We start from the raw sequence: 18,271 nt of genomic DNA, 5'->3' as shown, positions 1-18,271 counted from the left end.
GTAAACGATCATGAAAGCAGCAAACGCGGCGGCCATGCGTCTGTTTAACCACCCTTTAGTCATCTGTACGAGGGACTCGAGCTCGACCCCCACCTATTCCATCTAGACATCCTCACAGCCTCTTCACTCTGTCTCTTATTCTCGGGCGATGTCCGATGCCAGGGCCACATCGTGTCGGCTCTGGTGCCGTCGGATGACATGCTCATGTTGCATCGCCATATCTACTCGGCATCCTCGCCCCAGTCGCCGTTTCCCGTTACCAGAACGAGATCTTCTCTCCTCCCCATTCGCCCCATCTTGACGCATCTCTAACGAAAATCGTCTCGATAAACATGGAAACTAAGTCATCATCAAATGCCCCACGCATCCGCAAGAAGAGGATTCCGGTATGCATATGCCCGTGTTAGCATCCCAGGGGCCGCTGTCATGTCACGTTGATCTCGGTAGCTCGGCATGCTCCGTTGCTGACAATCTTGGTCGACAGAAATCCTGCAGCGCATGTCGCCGCTCCAAGGTGAGAGGTTGGACTTGAAGCGTGTAGTCTGTGAGCTCAAAGCAATAGCTGACAGCCTGCCATAGGCTAAATGCGATGGCAAGAGGCCATGCTCACGGTAAGTCTGATATGTGGGCTGTATCGGCTGTGCCACGATCCCAGATTAACGGTTACATCCAGATGCTGCGACCTGAAGAAGATCTGCACCTTTATTGATCCTCCCAAGCAGGCTCATGAGCTGTACGTTTCATGCGTTAACAAGATCAGTTTGTCGATCTCACGCGAAACTGACCATGCTCGCCTCGTTCATATAGTCGGATAGAGGAGCTTGAGCAACAGGTTGCGGCGCTCAAAGATAGGCTTCGAGAAAATGCATTGGCACAAAGCACTCTTCATGCAGAGGCCGGCCACTCACTTTCCGGCCAGCTAGGCGTTGGCGATACTCCCGTCCAATCGGCACGACTGCACTCAGCTTCAGCCGCGCATGTCAGCCCCGATGGAGTTACCTCAGCATTCTTCATACGTCCGTCACACACACAATCGCCGACAGATACGACCCTGACCAGAAAACACAGCAAATCCCACTTCGAGATTGGGTCCGTGACATTGCCCGATTGCCTAGATGCTGGCCTGCTAAGTCTTGAGCAAGCCCGTCACTACTTCTCCGTCTTCTTCCAAGGATGTGACCATTACGTTCCGGTGTTTGATCCTCGCTATGACTCGTTCGAAAGCATTCGCGGGAGAAGCAGTCTTCTATTTGGCGCCATATGTGCAGTTGGCTGCCGCGTTGTGACGGGGACAGACACCCAGCAGTGGCACATGCTCGATTTCCATGTCAAAAGAATGTTGAATTGCGCGCTGGCCAGTCCTTCTCTTGGCTCACTCGAGACTATTCAGGCACTGTTGGTCCGCTCATGCTATGCATCAGAGAGGTCTCTCCTTGTCGCAGCCGCAACACGTATGGCTATCGATTTGAACTTTGCCGATTCCTACGACGACATGATCAATAGTTCTGCGGCTCTAGCGCCCTCGACAAGTCTTGATCAAGATACAATTATCCTGATGGGCAGAGTGAGGGCATGGCTTCATCTCTTTGTCCTCGGCCACATATTGCACGTCGATGCTGCTGACCTACCGACCTTTAAGTTTGTGGGAGATTCACGGAGATGCCGCCTCATATTAAGGAACCCGGCTGCAACTGAACTAGATCTGTTCTTGTTCTCCCAAGTCGAGCTCAATGTTATTCGCGGCAGAATTTACGATTCGCTGTCTGGCCATATGGGATTCAGCGATGAAGACACAATGATGGACGTAGTCCGCGAGGCAAAGATTGACATTGCTCTATGGTATGATGACTGGGAGCACATCTTCGAGAAGCATAGCGCTCAAGCACCATGGCTGGGTATCAACCTGCGCGTACAAAAGTGCTGGGCAGAGAACATGGCCTTGTGCCGAGTCGTGCGGGCGTCTGGTGTCGACAATGTGGATTTCATGTCTGCCGCTCAAAAGTCGGTTGTCGCTATGGCAAAAGATGCCTTGGAGGAGCATCTGGATATCATGATCGAAGAGCCGAGGCTGTATTTACGCAACTTGCGCTTCGCAATGGACTTTGTCTGGGCAAAGTGTGCATTTTGCTACTTACTACTGCTCAAACTCTCTATTCTATTGCCTGAAAGCAGGGGGCACACCAGCAGAGAGCTTGTGGAACACGGTAATATCCTCCTGACTGAGCTGAGTGAGGCCAACGGAGGGAATCATGACGGAAGCCGAAGCAACACTGGGAAGCAGTATCTTCAGCTTCTGCAGAGTGGAATCGAGAAGTTTAGCAGTGTCACACACGAAGCCGACGAAGTAGTCCCGAGCACGGCAAGCGACGGCAGTTTTGCATCTGCTCGACGGACGCCTGGAGTCGTGACAGAGAATCGAATGGAGCTGGACTCGTTTGTTCCGGAACAATTCATCTTTGAGTGGGATTTCCCTGGGCTGACGTTGTTTTCCTCATCGGCGACTAGGATTTCGTGGCTTGATGATATCCTTGCAGAGGCACTCAACGGGAGTGAAGATGTATTTGTTTGGCTACCAGCGGACAATGAGAGCTGAACGGTCTATCCACTCAAAATGAGCACACTCGAGTCTGGTCCTCGTATGGGTGACTGAGCAACCTGAAGCGCTACTTACCCGCCGTGATCCAACTGTACCGACGGCACTACCGGCGCGCAAGTGGGATGATTTCATCATTCATGCCCACCGAGGACAATCAACAGTGTCGTCTCAGTATTACAAAGCCAGTCCCCTCATAAGCTTCTTCCTTTTTCTGGTCATTAATCTGCTTGTAATGCTTGTTTTCTTAGCCAGAAGATGGAATCAGATCCTCCATCTCGACCTGCAAGAGAGCGTCTGCTGCTGTATTGCGTCCCATGCTCGAGACGTTTACGTGGTGGGGCTCATATTCGAATCATCAGCTTCGGGCCAACATAAGCTGACCAGATGACATCGGTTTCTGCACTTACAAATGCTTGTATCAGATTGCCTTCTTCTGTAGTTTCATCCGGAGTGACTTTCCTCAAGCATATCTCCCTCAATAGCATATAATAGAGGTCGTGGCATTGGGAAAGAAAAGCCAATGAGCACCGATAATACCCGCCAACTCGGTAATACGACAAGTTTCCGAAGCGCTGCGCACCCAGCCCAAGTCCCTTCGCTAGCAACAAGCACGCCATCCATCTCCTCACAGTATCAAACGTGCGTCAACTTCAGCCTCATCAAACGATTGCCATCTATTCACATTCGTGTTTCACAGTCAAGCAACAATGGCAAACCCGTTAAAGTACGCATATCCTTCACCTCTGGCCGGCTTTGAGAATGCCCCGCCATTGTCGGACGAGAGGAATGAGGATGGGAAGAGCTTTGTCAATCCGAAGCGTGAGCACTTGAGCGAGGCTTACAGTCGCTTCACGGATCCTCTGGACAACGGACGCAGAGGCGGCTTGTGAGTTCCCGTCATCTATTCCCTCCTTTCTAACATTCTCGTGTCTTATGGCACTAACTTGACTTACTCAAACAGCGATATCCACATATACTATTTCCAGAACAACAAAGAGCAAGCTCAATACGCCCGCGAGCTTTGGGAACGCATCCGGCGAGAGTGTAAGTACATATTCCTTCTCAAACGCCTAGTATCACCGAATTCTGCTAACTGGAAACTGCATGAAAAGTCCCGGAGCTGAGAATCTACACCTTCTGGGATCGACCAATCGGCCCCCATCCCGTCGCTATGTTCGAAGTCAACGTCTTCACTCCCGCACAGTTCGGAGCATTTGTGTCTTGGCTCGCTGTCTGGCGGGGGCCCCTGTCTGCTCTGATCCATCCCAACACGATCCCCGAGGAGGGCGTCTCCTCTGCTGAGTCTGCATATCGCGACCACTCTCAGCGGGCCATTTGGATGGGCGAAAGGTTGCCGCTGGATTATAGTATCTTTGCCCGATCTCCCTGAAAGCTGTTTGCGAGGAAACTATATGCATTTTGCCTCATGCCTCTCATTGAATCAACAGCCAGCATCAATCATGTATTGCAGACAACTATTCACTTGTAACCACAAAGTCATTCACAGCTTGCTATCAGCCCACCTAGGACTTCTCTTCTCGATAAATGCCTTCAAACCCTCTTTGATGTTGTCTCCAGCCAGCAGCTTATGGTGCCAGAGGTTGTTGCTGATGCGAGTCCCTTCATCAGCACCGACACCTTCCCAGCCCCAATTGATACCTTGCTTGGTGACAATAACTGAATCGGGACTGTTTTCGGCAATCACCTTTGCCCACTTCAGAGCTTCATCCACCACATCTTGTCCTTCGGGGCAAACCACGTTCACAAGTCCCCATTCCTTGGCCTCTTGGGCTGGAAGCACGCGGCCCGTCAACATCAGTTCCATCGCGCGCTGCTTTCCTATGCTGCGGACTAGGCGAGGCATTGCTCCCGCAAAGGGGGCCACGCCGCGCTTCACCTCTGGGAAGCAAAACTTTGCCGTAGCACAGGCAATGACGAGGTCGCAGTTGACCACCGCCTCGAAGCCTCCTCCGTACGCAATTCCATTGACTGCAGCTATGACGGGCTTTTTGCCGTTGCGACGCGAAAGACCAGCGAACCCCGAGGCGGGCATTTCTCCAAAGCTGCCGGACCCGATCTCGTCATTCCACGCTTCAATGTGGCCATTGTCAGCGGCAGTGACGTTAACTCGTGCCGATATCTCAAACTTACCCTTCAGATCAGCACCTGCTGAGAAGGTACGGCCTTCTCCCGTCACGATACTGACCCATAGCGAGGGCTCCTCGTCGAACCATTCGAATAGCGAGGCGAGCTCCCAGCTACCCGAAACGGCAATGGCGTTGAGGGCTTTTGGGCGTGAAATCGTGACGAGAAGGACCCGAGGAGCCGGGAACGATAATTTGGCAATGTCCACCTCTGGAGGAGGGCGTGCAAAAGTCCTCGAGGAAGACATGTTGAGATCGGTGCAACGTCTGGCAGGGTCGCTTGACGGTATGCATGGACGCAGATATGGGTAAAGCCATGCCCCGCGGAGAGCTTGTACAAAATCAACATAAGCACTGATGAGTTGACTATTGCAGGCGGTAATCGGTAAAGTCAACGACTGCCTCTCTCTACAAGCATCCGTTATACCAAGGCAAGCGGCTAAAATAGGCGCATACATGACAACTTTATAAGCATTGGTCCCATAGTCTTGAGCGTCTAATATGTGTGCGTATAGCCTAATCATATATGCTGGTATTCTACAGACTCTTATAGCCGCTTACCTTGGCTACAGTTCTGTTTAGTAATATGAAAAGGCCCCCATTAACCTAGGTTAGCTCGGCATGGAGATACCCCAGACAACGAGCGAGCGAAAGGGGAACAGACCCCGCATTCCCCATGCTCTTCATTGTTGCTTCATTAACGATCAAAGGTAGATGAACTGCTAGACCGTTTCAATCTCGTGCTTGAGTGGATGCATTGAACGAAGTGTCGTCCAAAAGATCTGGATAAGTTGTTCAAACGGAAGGCCTGTCCCGGGCATAGGGTCAAAGGTGACCTGGACTCAGCACAGCCTCCACGCCGTAAACCTGAACATTTTCAGATGTTCTAAAGGACATGCCAAGATCGATAATCTGGTTGGAACATCTCGAACTTCATTCTCGTTCTTGTTGCCAGCCGCCAGGAAAAGCTGGGAGAGGACAGGTGTAGGCGCCATCGTAGCCCCGAATGTGGTGCAAGGAGCAGTGTTCTTCAGTGACCAGAGTAGGATTCATTGGGCTCAGCTTGCAGAAAGTCGTCGAGAGAGAACCTTTGTGTTCATGGTCGTCGAGTGTTTTGTCTAGGTCTTGTTTCAATGTCTATATTGCTTCCATCCTCCACATATAAGACGTACCTACCCGCTTATTTCAAACGCCCATTCCCCCTAGTGCAAGCTACCCAGTCATGGGATCTTAGCTGAAGCGTGGAATTACACACGTTAAAGGTAGATGAAGTACTGACACAACTTGCCACCAATACACAAAGCTGTGAAAGCCAAGAGCGATCGACCCTGGCTCCAGTACTACGTATGTCGATGCGAGTATCACTCGGGACATGACTAGTTCTTTGGAAGCTGCCCTTCCGTTACATACTGACATCAGGGCTCTAAGGGCCTGCATCTCCTAAGTATCAAATATGATCTCTTTCCCCCAATCAGCAACACTACTAGGCCAAGACCCCACGATGCATAGAAATACACATTGGAGCCAACTTGATCCGCTATCATTCCCAGAGCGAATCAAGGGTCAATTAAAGTAGCTTACAAGCCGTAGGTCAAGGTAGTATCGCCGCTCCAGTATCGCTTCCTAGGGTCCCGTTACGGTAACACTACGGAGGACAATGCCAGTATATCACGGGTCTAGAAGAATAGATTGCTTCAATCTCGCTTGTCTACTATAGAACTGTTCTGTCATGACGCCGACATGGTATCTTTGTCTTGAGATTACCTCTCCTGTAACCATCAATCATTCCAGACTGAAAGTTATAGAGCAGACCAGCGCGGCAGGGAGAAATGTGTTTCTTTGGTATGGTGATAGAGGCTGGTTTGACAAACGAGCGAGACAAGATACCTCAAACATCCATCATACCTATCAGATGACTGAGTGAAATGTCTACCGGTCCGCTCACATCTAAGCTCTTTACCACTGGCCTTATCGATCTATCGGCGCTCTAGGTCGGCTCAACGAGATGATGCTCACGCAACAGGTCCCGAAGCACGTATGTCCGTCAGCTTCGTCTTACTTCCCTAGCAGCGTTCAGGGCTCTCCATACGCTGCTCCATAATCTTTTGGTCACAGTCTACATTCACCCAAATAATAGGTAAGTCGGTCCCCCGCAGGATATCGAGGTGTTCGCTAAGGAAGGCAGTATCTCTCTCGTTGTCGCCGGCAAGACAAGCTGTCATAAGGATAGTAGCGACCTCCTGTGCTTGTTTTCGTATTTGCTCAAAGATGGGCGCTCGGATCCTGCGACGCAACTCGTGGTGTTCATCACTCCGATCGGGAATGAGTGCTATGACAGGGTCGATAAGGAGGTGGTTGTCTAGGCGACAGGTCATGCTGGTGGCGGGTAAGAGATCTTTGGCCTGTTTGAGAATGGTAAGCTTCCCTGTACCAGGAAAGCCATTCAGAACAACTAGCTTGCCAGAGCTAGGCGCAGTGCCTGTGTCATTCTGCTGTGGCATCGTGATGGACAGTGCGAAGGGGTGATAAGGCTGGTATCGCCCATAAATGTTGGGTTGCGAGTGCAGCCCTATTGTCCGAACTGCCTTAAAGGGAAGCGTGTAGATCTAAAAACGGAGTCCCAAGATGGCAAAAGTGGAAGACATTCAACTTTAAAGAAAAAGCTTGACGGGATTCCGCGTTTTCTGATGGATATGGTCGGATTTGGTGGAAAGGCCACTGTAACAGCATCATGAGGCTCCCTCGGAGCATCCCGAGATACTTGTCGCGGAGAAGGTCTCATCGTTGGATCTCACATTTTGCTAGGATCAGCAGGCAACCGCGACCTCATTGGGTAGTCTCGGATTTCATCCGAAAACAGTTCCAAGTGGAAGGTTGACAAATGCATTTTGTCTGGCACTGGGTACACAACAACTTGGTTAGTAACGTACGTCTGACCAAAAGCTGAAGCGCCAGTCGGCCTTAGCGTCGTTTGTAAGCATTTGAGCTTTAGGGAATATCATACATATGCACGATGGGTCGCTAGACACGGGGGCCCGTTCTTCCTGGGAAATCGGGGGACATGTGAACCTCTTCATTCGAACTCGTATGGCCTAAGTAGTTCAACACTGGACGGCCAAATGCCCAACATCAGGCAAATCAATACATGCAGTCGATGCCGCTTGTTGAAGATTCGCTGCGACAAGACCAAACCGTCGTGCGAGCGGTGCGTCCGAGCCAAAGTCGATTGTTCCCTTCGGACAGACAGTTTGTCGCGAGCGACAGCAGCAGCATCGACGTCGAATCCTCCCCCCACCAAGTCCGACGTCGCAAGCAAAGCCTCGTCAATACGTTCGGGATCGAGTGCAGAGCAGCCACCATCTCCAAGCGACAACTCCGTGCCGTCATCTGATACCACTAGTACTGACAAACATCGAGACACCAAAGCCATCAGGAGGAGACAGCGCGCTCTTCTGTCGTGCACACGATGTCATCGACTCAAAGCCGGATGCGATAAACAGCTGCCCTGTTCACGATGCCGCCGATCCGGCTGGGCCCGACAGTGCACATACACTCATCGAGTCGAGAATGACTCTTCGACCAGTGATGTCTTGCCGGCGAGGGGCTTTGTGAGGACTCACGAGGATGCCAAGGATATTTTTACATCGTGGCACACACGGCGCCGAGGGACGACACACTGGAAAGCCCTCATAACCCGGGTAAGAAGAACGTCTTGGGTTACCAAACTGAGGAACCTGCTGACTGGAGAGGATAAGCTCGAGATTTCGGCACTCAACCTCGGCCAGACGTTTGTTCATGCCGAAGACGTCAGAATCCTTCATATAGACTGCTCAACCGACATTCTGCTCCCCAGCAACTTTCCCTTCGGCTCCCCCGGTGCAGTCAAATACGCGTCCTCGCTCGACAAGGTGCGCAACCTCATCTACAGCCACCGAGAGAACTGCGATGCCTTTGTTGACGCCTATCTCGCCCTCTACCAGCCGGCTCATCCCATCCTGGACCCTCCTCGCTTCCTCGAAGAAATCAACCACTTTTGGGAAGATGCCGCGCAGACTGACGTCTCCTGGCTTTCGACCTACCTCATGGTTCTCGCACTTGGATGTTTCGCTGTGACACGGGACTCGGCCTCGACAATCGAGCTTTGTCTGGCAGCCGAATCTTGTCTGGCCAGAACAACCTTCATGGTGCGGCCGAGCATGTCCGTGATGCGGACGTTTTGCCTCATGGTCCTTGCCAAGCAGCTTTCCAACGGAACATGCTGGTCCTTGGACGCGAGCTGGTCGTTGCTCGGCATCATCGTGCGACTCGCAGTTTGCATAGGCCTCCATAAACCGCCAGTTGCGAGTTCAAAGCCTATGGATAGTCATGCGGTCACTGTTTCAGAATGGCAATCTGGGCATATTCTATGGATCACAATCGTCTATTTCTGCATCCAAACGGCAGCCATAACCGGTATGCCGAGTCTTCTCTCTTCAGACGACATCCTCCAAAGAACCGAGGCGCATGACGCCCTCTTGTCGCATATCGAGCAATTCGGTCCCTGGCTGTCTCTGAGCGACTCCTTCCCCACCATATGCAGCCTCATAGCTCGAGTGAATTCGGACACAGAGAAACCTTCATACGACGAGATCCTTCAATACAACGCTGACATCAAACGCCTCATGGCCGCTACCTTGGAGCACCCCGGATGCAGAAACGCATCTCTGCGAGCCGTCATCGACATCTTCTTCCGCCGCATTCTGCTCGTACTCCATCGCTGCCACGCACTGAGCCCCGACGCTCCCATATTGCATCCAGTCTCATACTGGGCTTCCCTCGAGTGCAGTCTCGCAATCCTCGTCCATCATCGCGACCTTTGCGAGCATGTGGGCAATCCCGACCATCGGGATCTGTTAGGCCGTCTGTTCAAGCTGGACTTCATTGCCTCTGCACTGACGGCCGGTCTTCATCTGCTGCAGGCAGATGCACCGCTGGCAGATGGGTTTTCGATACCACCGAGACAGACAATACTCGAGACGCTGGAGACGTGCACCGAGATATGGGGCAGGGATAAGGAGAGGTCGATTTGCTTTCGTTCTGGGCACAGGTCACTAATGCAAATTCTCTCCATGCTGTCTGATCTGGATACTATGAGGCGCGGGCTGCCTCGCCGCTAGCTCTGACAACAAGGTTCTGGCTAGGTTCTTCATGAATGCTGGCTTTAGCGATTTCATTCCAAGACGTATGTAGGAAGTAGTATTCTAGGGATTATTCTCAATACTACCTAGAGACTTCTCAAACCCCCATTGTGTCTCAGACAATGCTCGTTTCCTAGTAGGGGAAAAAAAAAAAAAAAAGCAACATTGACATCGTGCTTACATGCAATCTCGTGCTAAACACATGATGTCGAGTCATAGCTGATTGGCGAAACACTTCATCGTCCCAGCTTAAAGTACAACCTCCATCACCAAGAAGCAGAGAATTCGTTCCTCCAGAGAGAGACTTCTCCGCACTCACCCCAAATCAAGCCTAGACTTCATACTAAAGACGGCCTATTCCGAGTTATCGAGGCCGACTTCTTCCCAGCAACAGTCCAGCTCGTCAGGAATGCTTGAAGGGGGGAAATAGAACGGAATGCGCCGCTGACGCAGCGAAAACTTGTGCCAGCGCAGCATACAGATAACTTCGCTACCACCTCGAGCCTATCCATGAACATAAGACCCCATCGAGGCAACCAGCCAGCAGGCGAAATGCCCTGAAGGGGCACGATCTATCCATCATAGTCGAGATTGTCTAGGCCTCTCATATTGTCGCAGAGATCACGTTGTTGGTTCGAAACAGACTGACTGGGCGGCCGGAGATCATCGGAAATCTATCCGGGCCTCAACAGCGTAATCCTAGGAAGTTTTCAACCCATTTGAAGGATTTGAGCAATTGATGACATTACGTCACGGAAGACTTGGTAGGGGACTTGTGTTCGGTAGTAGAAACGCCACGCTTCATCTATTGGTATCTCTCTACTGCTTTCGTCAAATTGGTATCAAATGACCAACCACGCGTAATACAAAATACATTTCATCATGAAAAAAAGGTATAAAAGTACGTCGATACATCATAAATTGTACATGTCGTCTACGCCGCTGAGCAGCTGAAGGGTCCTCGGACGCTTCCGTTTTCGTATTGGTTTTTCTGCAGAGACGCATTAGTACCAAGTCATCAGGAATGCAAAAGATTGAGGGCGTTGAAACTTACAATGTCAACAATACTGGCGTAGGTCCCGCCCACCAGCACGATAAGGCCAACAATCATGGAAATGCTGCTCAGAACCAGGTGAACAAGGTTCTTCCTCTCAAAGAGGCTTCCTTCGCGAAGCAGCACGAACCAGAAGATGGCGGGGAAGTAGTATGTGAAGCCCGAGATGAAGAGCGACGACGAGATGGCCAGAAGATCAGAGAAGAAGGGAATGGCTTCCGCGATGACCCAGGCGATGACGGTGAGGCCACCGATCATGGCGGTCCAGATCGCCCACGCCTTCGGGGTGTTGATGTATCGGATGATGGAGTCTTTGAACACTCGCGAAAAGATGAAGCGTCCGACGACGGTACCGTTGATGGATCCCGAGATGAAGATGACGGGAAGGCCGACACCAAAGGCGACCTTGGAGATGAGGTGGCCGGCCGACAACAGAGCGGGAGACTCAACATCCGGTCCGACAAAGGCGTAGATGATGGCGCCGGTGAGGGTGTAGATCGCAATCTCGATAAGGCCCAGAGTCCAGATAGACTTCTTGTAGTCCTTGGGAGTGTGCATCTCGTCCATGAAGGAAAACTGGCAGATGGAAAAGCTGTAGGCGAAGACAATGTTGGTGATGGCAATGAAGGCCTCGGTAAAGCCCAGGTTCTCCTTGGGCCAGGCCGACCAGGGGACCGCAGACAGTCCTCCCTCTGCGTTGTGAGCCTTGATACCAGTGGCAATCATTGTAATGCCGATGGCAATGATGATGGAGGCAAAGTCGATGTAGCCGAAGATGGCCAGCTCGGTGAAGCTGGGAGGGAGAGCAAGGAGGAAGAGCACGACGGCGGAGATGGCGGCCCATGCCACAGAGCAGATAGCGTCCTCTGAGATCCGGCCGAGGGCAATGGCGCCCGTCAAGCAGTGGGAGCCGATGAGCAGAACCAGCTGGAAGGCGAACATGAAACCGACGAGCTCATAGCCAAACCTGCCAGCAACCAGTCTGGCGGCATCAGCGTAGTGGGCAACCTCGGGGAATTTCAGCTTAACCATGCCGACGAGGTCGCTGGTGTAGATGGCAAGCAGACCCAGACCGACAGAGCAGATGGTACCGGCCACCATGCCCAGGGTGGCAAAGGCACTGGGGAGAGACAAGCTGCCCAGGGCAATGGCTTCGACGATGAGGACGACTGTGAGGCGCTTCCATCCCAATCGGTTGAATTTGTGCTCGCCTTGCTCGATGATGGCGCGCTCGGCATCCTCGCGGAACTCCGCGCCCGTTTCGCCCGTCAGGACGTTGAAGTCGCGGTTGGGTACCTCCTTGAAATCATTGCGGCTCTTCTCGGAGTCCGAATGCTGGTTAAGGGTTGTATTCGACATGGCGAACACCGATAGTAGTACCGGCTATATGATGTGATGTCGGTACTCAACTACCGAGAGAGGAGTAGGAGGAGAATATGAGTTGTGAAAGAGAATGACAGTGAAAGAGGAGGGAGAGGGGGGAGAGGAGGAGCGGAGTGGCAAGAGAGCAAATACGCTTTATATAAACCCGCCAAAGAACGATGAATAGGAAGAAAGAGGAGACGAGGCGAATAATGCGGAGATGGGGGGAGGGAAGAAGAGAGTTTAATACTACTCCCCCAACCGGACAGATGTGGTGCGTGCAGATCTAGGACGATGTCTGAGAAGCGCCCCCATTCCGATACGACGAATTACATACATCTAGTTTGTCAGGGCTAATAAGGTTGCAGGCACCGCATCTGCGTGGCCACACGAGGAAAGATAGATAAGTGAGAAAGTGGCCGGGGTGGCCGCGCACTCGGAGCAGATGCGCCACGGACGGAGTGGGTGTGGACGTCAAGCCTGGGCTATCTGCTTTAGATCTTCGCCGCGAACGCCTCCGAGATCCTAGTTGCTAGAAAGTAAAACGGAATGAGACTTGGAAAAACAACGCTCCGGGTTCGGCGCTCCATCGGAGCTGATAAGGCAGAAACAGCGGTCGTGCGTGTCCATGCCTATTCTTTGTTCGAGCCTCGCTGGCATCTAGACCCTTGGCCGATCCTCCACTTTGGCCAGCTTGAAGCTCGTTCCCCAGAGACGCAGGGAAGAGGGGAATCGCTGCAGCCGTATCATCGTCTTTTCCTCTTCCCTCGATGCTACCCATTGTCTGTTGTCTACTGTCCTGATCCCGTCCCCTTCTTCAGCTGATGAGGGCCCCTTCGTTACCCCAGATCAGGCTCATCTCCTCCCCCGCAAAACAACCACTCGCCAGCATCGTGACTCCGCATTCTTGTACGTAAAAACCAAGTGCGAGGCCTGGCTCTTCCGTCTCTGAGGCAAATCACGGCGGTTGAGCCTGCATTGCATCGCATCGTCGGGGCTGCCGCCTGTTCCGTGATCAAATCACACAGTCATGGATTCGCGTGTCGTTTGACGGGATGCAGGGCAAGGCTTTCGCCCAAGTGGATCCCAGGCGGCTCAAGAATTTCCCTTCCTTTCTTCTAGCCCCGGACCGAAAACGTCATTGCGTCTAGGTCCCTGTCCTCACACTGGGATATGGTACTGTAGGGCCATGGCTCCCCTTGGTTTCTCTCTCCTCCCTAGCCCACACCAGATGCCCACCGACGTTCCCACTGCAAAGCCCACTGTCTGGCCCATTGCAGGCCCACAGATTCCACAGAGCCCACTGAGGCCAGCCGCTTTTACTCAATGCTACTCGCTGAAGCAACACACGATGGATCCTATTGCGACTCAGTGGCAGTTTTCATGTGTCAAGACTTCAGCCAAGATGGTTCAGGCAACCCGGTTTGTCTCTGTTTTGATTGAATAATCCCTCGCTGGCCAGCGCAGTGGCCAATTGAGATTCTCACAAGTATGCCTGTTCACGGACAGGTACGGAGCCCGTCTAAGCGACCAAGCGACGTTACTATGCGTATTTGTATCCGTACGAGTAAGTCTGTGGCCACGCAAAGACCAAAGCTGGGCTCCAGGCCACATTTGGTGCCGGAATGGCTCCTCTCATTGTCGAAGAAATCGTCCGATTCTCATTCCAAACGTGCCGGCATCGCAACTGGAATTCTCCAAATTCTTGGACGCCGGTAGAGCTGTGACACTGCCGGACGCCCCCCAGCCCGGACAGATCCTTCTAGTCGCTGCAAAAAAAAATCTGCACACCACCTTGCGGCACTCACTGCCGGACCGCGTCCAAGTACAAGTACGAGTGTGTCCTGCGTGAGACCGGCCATTCTGCACCAACCGGAGGTACCGGAGCACAAAACTCTCCGTCCAGACAAGCCTGCAGCTACCTGCTCGTCACCCTCGGCAGACAGGCCGTTGCCCAGCCTTCCGCCTCGAACCTTACCCAAGACCAACAAGGCCTGGACGCGCCTCGGCTAGCGCTACCCCCTTCCAGCAAGCCAAGTCTTGTCCAGCAGCCTGGTTAGTGCTTCTAGCGCTGGCTACAGGGGTCTCTGAGGGCCTCCTAGCGAACCTTACGGGGGCCGAGCCGCTGTACAGACCGAGCCATCTCCAGCCACCAGCATCCATCCCTGGCCGCGCTGATTTTTCCTGTCCATCTTCTCCTTCGCCGGTTTTCCTCCTTCTTCCTTCCGCTCCAAGTCACCTGCAGTAGACCCTCCACGCATTAACCGCATCCGGACTAGTTATCTTACGCTAATGCCGGCGATCACTTCCATACGCCTTCTCGAAAGATACCCAGAACGGAGCTAGACCAAAACCTGATGTTAGCATCACGTTGCTGCCACGCCGATTTGCCTCCTGATGTGCTGACATCTGTTCTCGTTTTGTTCATGATTCCGAGCCATTTCTATGTACAAGTAATCACATTTGTCACTGCCTGTCTCTGCCGCTTGCTGCGGGGAAAACGGGCGCAAGTTGGTACGTCCAGGCTCTGCCTCTCCGCTGGCGTCACCCTAGATGGCTGGAGCGCTTCCGTTGTCATCCGCATCCTATCTCACTCGGCTGCCACGTAGCATTGTGCCCAGGTACGCAGTAACGGACCGTGATGTAGCCTGCGCCTAGTCCACACAGTATCTGTAACCATTCAGCGAGCCGTGAAAGCCCGGACCTCGCGAGACTACTCGTACATGAAACGGAACATGCCTGCAGACCGCATATCTTTCAGAGACGGCGCAGGGGCAGGACTCATGGAGAAAATTCCGCTCTCCACATTCACGAAATGAACCTTTGGGCCGCATTTGTTTGACTGGGCCAATCGTAAGGGCCCAACTACGGAGCCTGGGGAAGCGCGCGGAGCGGGCATCATCGTGACAATCTCTTAGTATTCAATGGAAATCTTGGGGTGAAGCAACCCCGTCTGGAGCCCCGGAAAACCCTTGATGTTTTTACGTACTCGTATACGCATCTCCAAAGCTAAATAGACATGCTCGCGTTGCTTCTCTACTGTAGAGTCTGGGGAATCTGTAGATCCGCGAGTGACAGTGATGAGACGTGAGGTAATAGTTACTCTGATCAGGTATCGATCGATAACTTCAGATGGCCGCGTCTTTCCGCCCCCTCCCTCGGCATATCATGGCAAATTTCGCTGGCAGTTCCGGCAAGGTGTTGTTGGTGGCTCTGCGTACTCAATACAGCAGCTTATCTTCGTGTATCTTTATTCTACACACAGACGAGCCAACAGGGCCAACAAGATCATCAAGATCAACAGGCCCAACAAGTCATTGAAGAGGACGCGCGACATATCCTGAAGGTCTCGAACATGGAGACTTCAAGCCTGCCCCAATGCTTATTAGCAGATAAGCCCTACCAGATGTCCCAAGCTGGTTGCTGCCTGATGAGGTTGAAGCACACGTAATAATGTCACGTCAAGAGTCGGCTGATCCTCTGTAGACGAATCGGATAGATGCAATTGAAGTAGCAAGCATGCTCCATCTTCGCGAACGAGAATCATAATCTGAGTTGATGGTATCTGCACCGAGGCCTGGCCACTTGCCTGGATGGGGAGATAACCGACGGTCCGATATGAGGTTCTACACCAGTTCACACCCCAGAGCTCGGATATCAACATACGTAGAGGGGGCTCATGCGGCCATTACGCGAAATTTACAACAGGGTACCCTAGCAAACATTGTGTGAATTGCCATGACCTTCCATGTCCGGCTGTTTTGCAGCAACACCATGCCATAGTGTGCGGCGACTAAAATGGGAGCTGGCAGGCATTGGCAGCACGGTCGTCGAGCTCGTGTAAGCCACGCTCTTGTTACAATGCAAGCGCGGGATCTCCAGAGAAAAAGCGATAGTAACATAGAGTAGAATCTCTGATCTGGATTGCCATAGCAGCAGCAGAGATATTACTTCCCTGGGTTAGTGGATAGCCATCTGCGGGTGGTGGCTACGATAAACAGCTGTTACCCAAGGAACTGTTGAGACTTGTCTCGGACCTGCAGAAATTCGAGCTGATATAGGGTACGTGTAACCGAGGACGAAGGAAAAGATCAAGCTCCCTATCCGAGGGAGAATTAGCAGATCTGAACATGCTGTAAAACATATAAGGCAGTAAAAGTCAATCAATTTTCTATCCTTGATAAGTTGCTTCGATTTCCTTTTCAGTGTCATTGAAGGGGCTCATGCAGGAATTACGAGCATGATGCGACGTTACGCATCGCTTGCTGAAGATCTTGGAGATCCTGGCTTACGTTATGCTTCAGCTGCACGTGCTTCATGCCTTGCATGCGTGTCCCAAAAAAAGCGTTATCTTATCAGTAAACCAAAATTTGTGTAGCGATCCGATATTGCCCCTCCAAACATCGGAGGATGGCCGAGTCTTCCTACACGAGATATCTGCTCTCTGCCGGCTCTACCATTCGCGATCCAACGGGTCTCAGATTGGGAAGCACCTAGAGACGATCGATAGAAACAATTCTCGCCCGTAAAACCACTCGAAACGCTGCCATGGCAGCCCCAGAGTCACCAGCGACCTCGGTCGACGCCACCAAACCGATTCACAGCCTTGTTCTCGATACCGGTCCGTTGATCAAGAACGATCCTCCTGCCAGCGTGCTCATCTCCAGAGCCGAAAAGCTGTACACGCTTCCTAACATCATTACCGAAATTCGCGACGCTGCCACACGGGCTCGAGTTGAGACGACGCTGCTGCCATTCGTCACCCTGCGGTCCCCCAGACCCGAAAGCTTAAAGTTCATTGCCGACTTTGCAAAGAAGACGGGCGACTATGGGGTCCTCAGCAGGCCTGATATGGAGGTGCTCGCCCTGGGGTATGAGCTTGAATGCGAGAGGAACGGAGGCGACTGGAGATTGAGGAATACGCCGGGCCAGAAGGGTCTGAACGGAAGGCCGCAGCAGGAGAAGCCCGTGACAGACGAGACGCCAGAGGGACAAGTGCAGGGAGATGAAGCTCAGAAGACTGCGGAATCCGAACAGGCTTCGGAAGCCGCCAAAGAGGAAGCCGATGAACAGTCAGAGCCACAAGCCGAGGCGAACCTCAGCGACGACATCCAGAGACTGAATTTGGAAGCCCCCGCCGACGGTGAAAAGCAAGCAGAAGAGCCTGCGGCATCAGAAGCCGTCCAACAATCGCCATCTGTACAGCAGCCCGAGGAGGCATCAGAAGAGTCCGACGATGAGGGCTGGATCACCCCCTCCAATCTCAAGAAGCAGCAAGCCAAAGACGCTGGCGCGTCCGGCACCAGCGCCAACGCTACCCCCAAGGTCCTGCAGGCTGCCATCCTGACGTCTGATTACGCCATGCAAAACGTCGCCCTGCGCATCAACCTCAACCTGGTCGCGCCCTCGCTGTCGCGCATCACATACCTGAAGACGTGGGTGCTGCGGTGCCATGGCTGCTTCAACCTTACCAAGGACATGGACAAGCAGTTCTGTCCCAAGTGCGGCCAGAACACGCTCACGAGGACGAGCTGCTCGACAGATCAGCATGGAAACTTCAAGATCCATCTGAAGCAGAACTTTCAGTGGAACAACCGCGGAAACGTCTTTAGCGTGCCGAAGCCGGTTCATGGCAGTGCGAATGGAAGACTGCCCAAGCATGTGGGTGGGAAGAACGGCTGGGGCAGAGACTTGATCCTCGCCGAGGACCAGAAGGAGCATGTCAAGGCGCTGGATGAGCAGCGGAGACAGAGGAAGAAGGACTTGATGGACGATGATTATCTTCCTGGTCTTCTGACGGGCCATCGATCTGGTGGTGGTGGTGGCAAGGTCAAGGTTGGTGCAGGAAGGGCGGTGAATTCCAGGCGGAAGAGGTAGATGCGAGGGTATCTGCTTGACACGAGTAAGTCTGCCGGAGGGATAGATGAGGTCGATAATG

General features: G+C 52.6%; 7 protein-coding genes across 7 annotated transcripts; 4 read left to right on the top strand and 3 right to left on the bottom strand.

Annotated features, from left to right (window-relative positions):
- Positions 1-332: 332 nt before the first annotated feature.
- On the top strand, positions 333-2,593 carry CCMA1212_009307 (uncharacterized protein; the record flags this gene model as incomplete). The annotated part of the gene is made up of 4 exons (XM_073706394.1): positions 333-386; positions 580-611; positions 674-733; positions 808-2,593. 4 exons carry the CDS (start codon positions 333-335, stop codon positions 2,591-2,593), a joined length of 1,932 nt encoding a protein of 643 aa, XP_073554971.1.
- A 710-nt stretch (positions 2,594-3,303) lies between these two features.
- On the top strand, positions 3,304-3,986 carry CCMA1212_009306 (uncharacterized protein; the record flags this gene model as incomplete). Its single annotated transcript, XM_073706393.1, has 3 exons — positions 3,304-3,482; positions 3,558-3,640; positions 3,709-3,986. 3 exons carry the CDS (start codon positions 3,304-3,306, stop codon positions 3,984-3,986), a joined length of 540 nt encoding a protein of 179 aa, XP_073554970.1.
- A 111-nt stretch (positions 3,987-4,097) lies between these two features.
- On the bottom strand, positions 4,098-4,988 carry CCMA1212_009305 (Enoyl-CoA hydratase; the record flags this gene model as incomplete). The annotated part of the gene is made up of 2 exons (XM_073706392.1): positions 4,098-4,687; positions 4,748-4,988. 2 exons carry the CDS (start codon positions 4,986-4,988, stop codon positions 4,098-4,100), a joined length of 831 nt encoding a protein of 276 aa, XP_073554969.1.
- Positions 4,989-6,803: 1,815 nt separating this feature from the next.
- Positions 6,804-7,241, bottom strand: CCMA1212_009304 (uncharacterized protein; the record flags this gene model as incomplete). Its single annotated transcript, XM_073706391.1, has 1 exon — positions 6,804-7,241. The coding sequence occupies one exon, from the start codon at positions 7,239-7,241 to the stop codon at positions 6,804-6,806; it is 438 nt and encodes a 145-aa protein (XP_073554968.1).
- Positions 7,242-7,859: 618 nt separating this feature from the next.
- On the top strand, positions 7,860-9,896 carry CCMA1212_009303 (uncharacterized protein; the record flags this gene model as incomplete). The annotated part of the gene is made up of 1 exon (XM_073706390.1): positions 7,860-9,896. The coding sequence occupies one exon, from the start codon at positions 7,860-7,862 to the stop codon at positions 9,894-9,896; it is 2,037 nt and encodes a 678-aa protein (XP_073554975.1).
- A 955-nt stretch (positions 9,897-10,851) lies between these two features.
- Positions 10,852-12,430, bottom strand: CCMA1212_009302 (N amino acid transport system protein; the record flags this gene model as incomplete). Its single annotated transcript, XM_073706389.1, has 2 exons — positions 10,972-12,430; positions 10,852-10,908 (listed from the first exon to the last, which is right to left on the bottom strand). Exons 1-2 carry the CDS (start codon positions 12,328-12,330, stop codon positions 10,852-10,854), a joined length of 1,416 nt encoding a protein of 471 aa, XP_073554974.1. The 5' UTR covers positions 12,331-12,430.
- A 4,451-nt stretch (positions 12,431-16,881) lies between these two features.
- Positions 16,882-18,210, top strand: CCMA1212_009301 (20S-pre-rRNA D-site endonuclease nob1; the record flags this gene model as incomplete). Its single annotated transcript, XM_073706388.1, has 1 exon — positions 16,882-18,210. The coding sequence occupies one exon, from the start codon at positions 16,882-16,884 to the stop codon at positions 18,208-18,210; it is 1,329 nt and encodes a 442-aa protein (XP_073554973.1).
- Between the last annotated feature and the right edge of the window lie 61 nt (positions 18,211-18,271).

The sequence above is a fragment of the Trichoderma ghanense genome (genome assembly GCF_004382785.1).
Source record: "Trichoderma ghanense strain CCMA-1212 chromosome Unknown scaffold_16, whole genome shotgun sequence".
NCBI lineage: Eukaryota > Fungi > Ascomycota > Sordariomycetes > Hypocreales > Hypocreaceae > Trichoderma > Trichoderma ghanense.
This window is presented reverse-complemented; position numbering and strand designations above follow the sequence as displayed.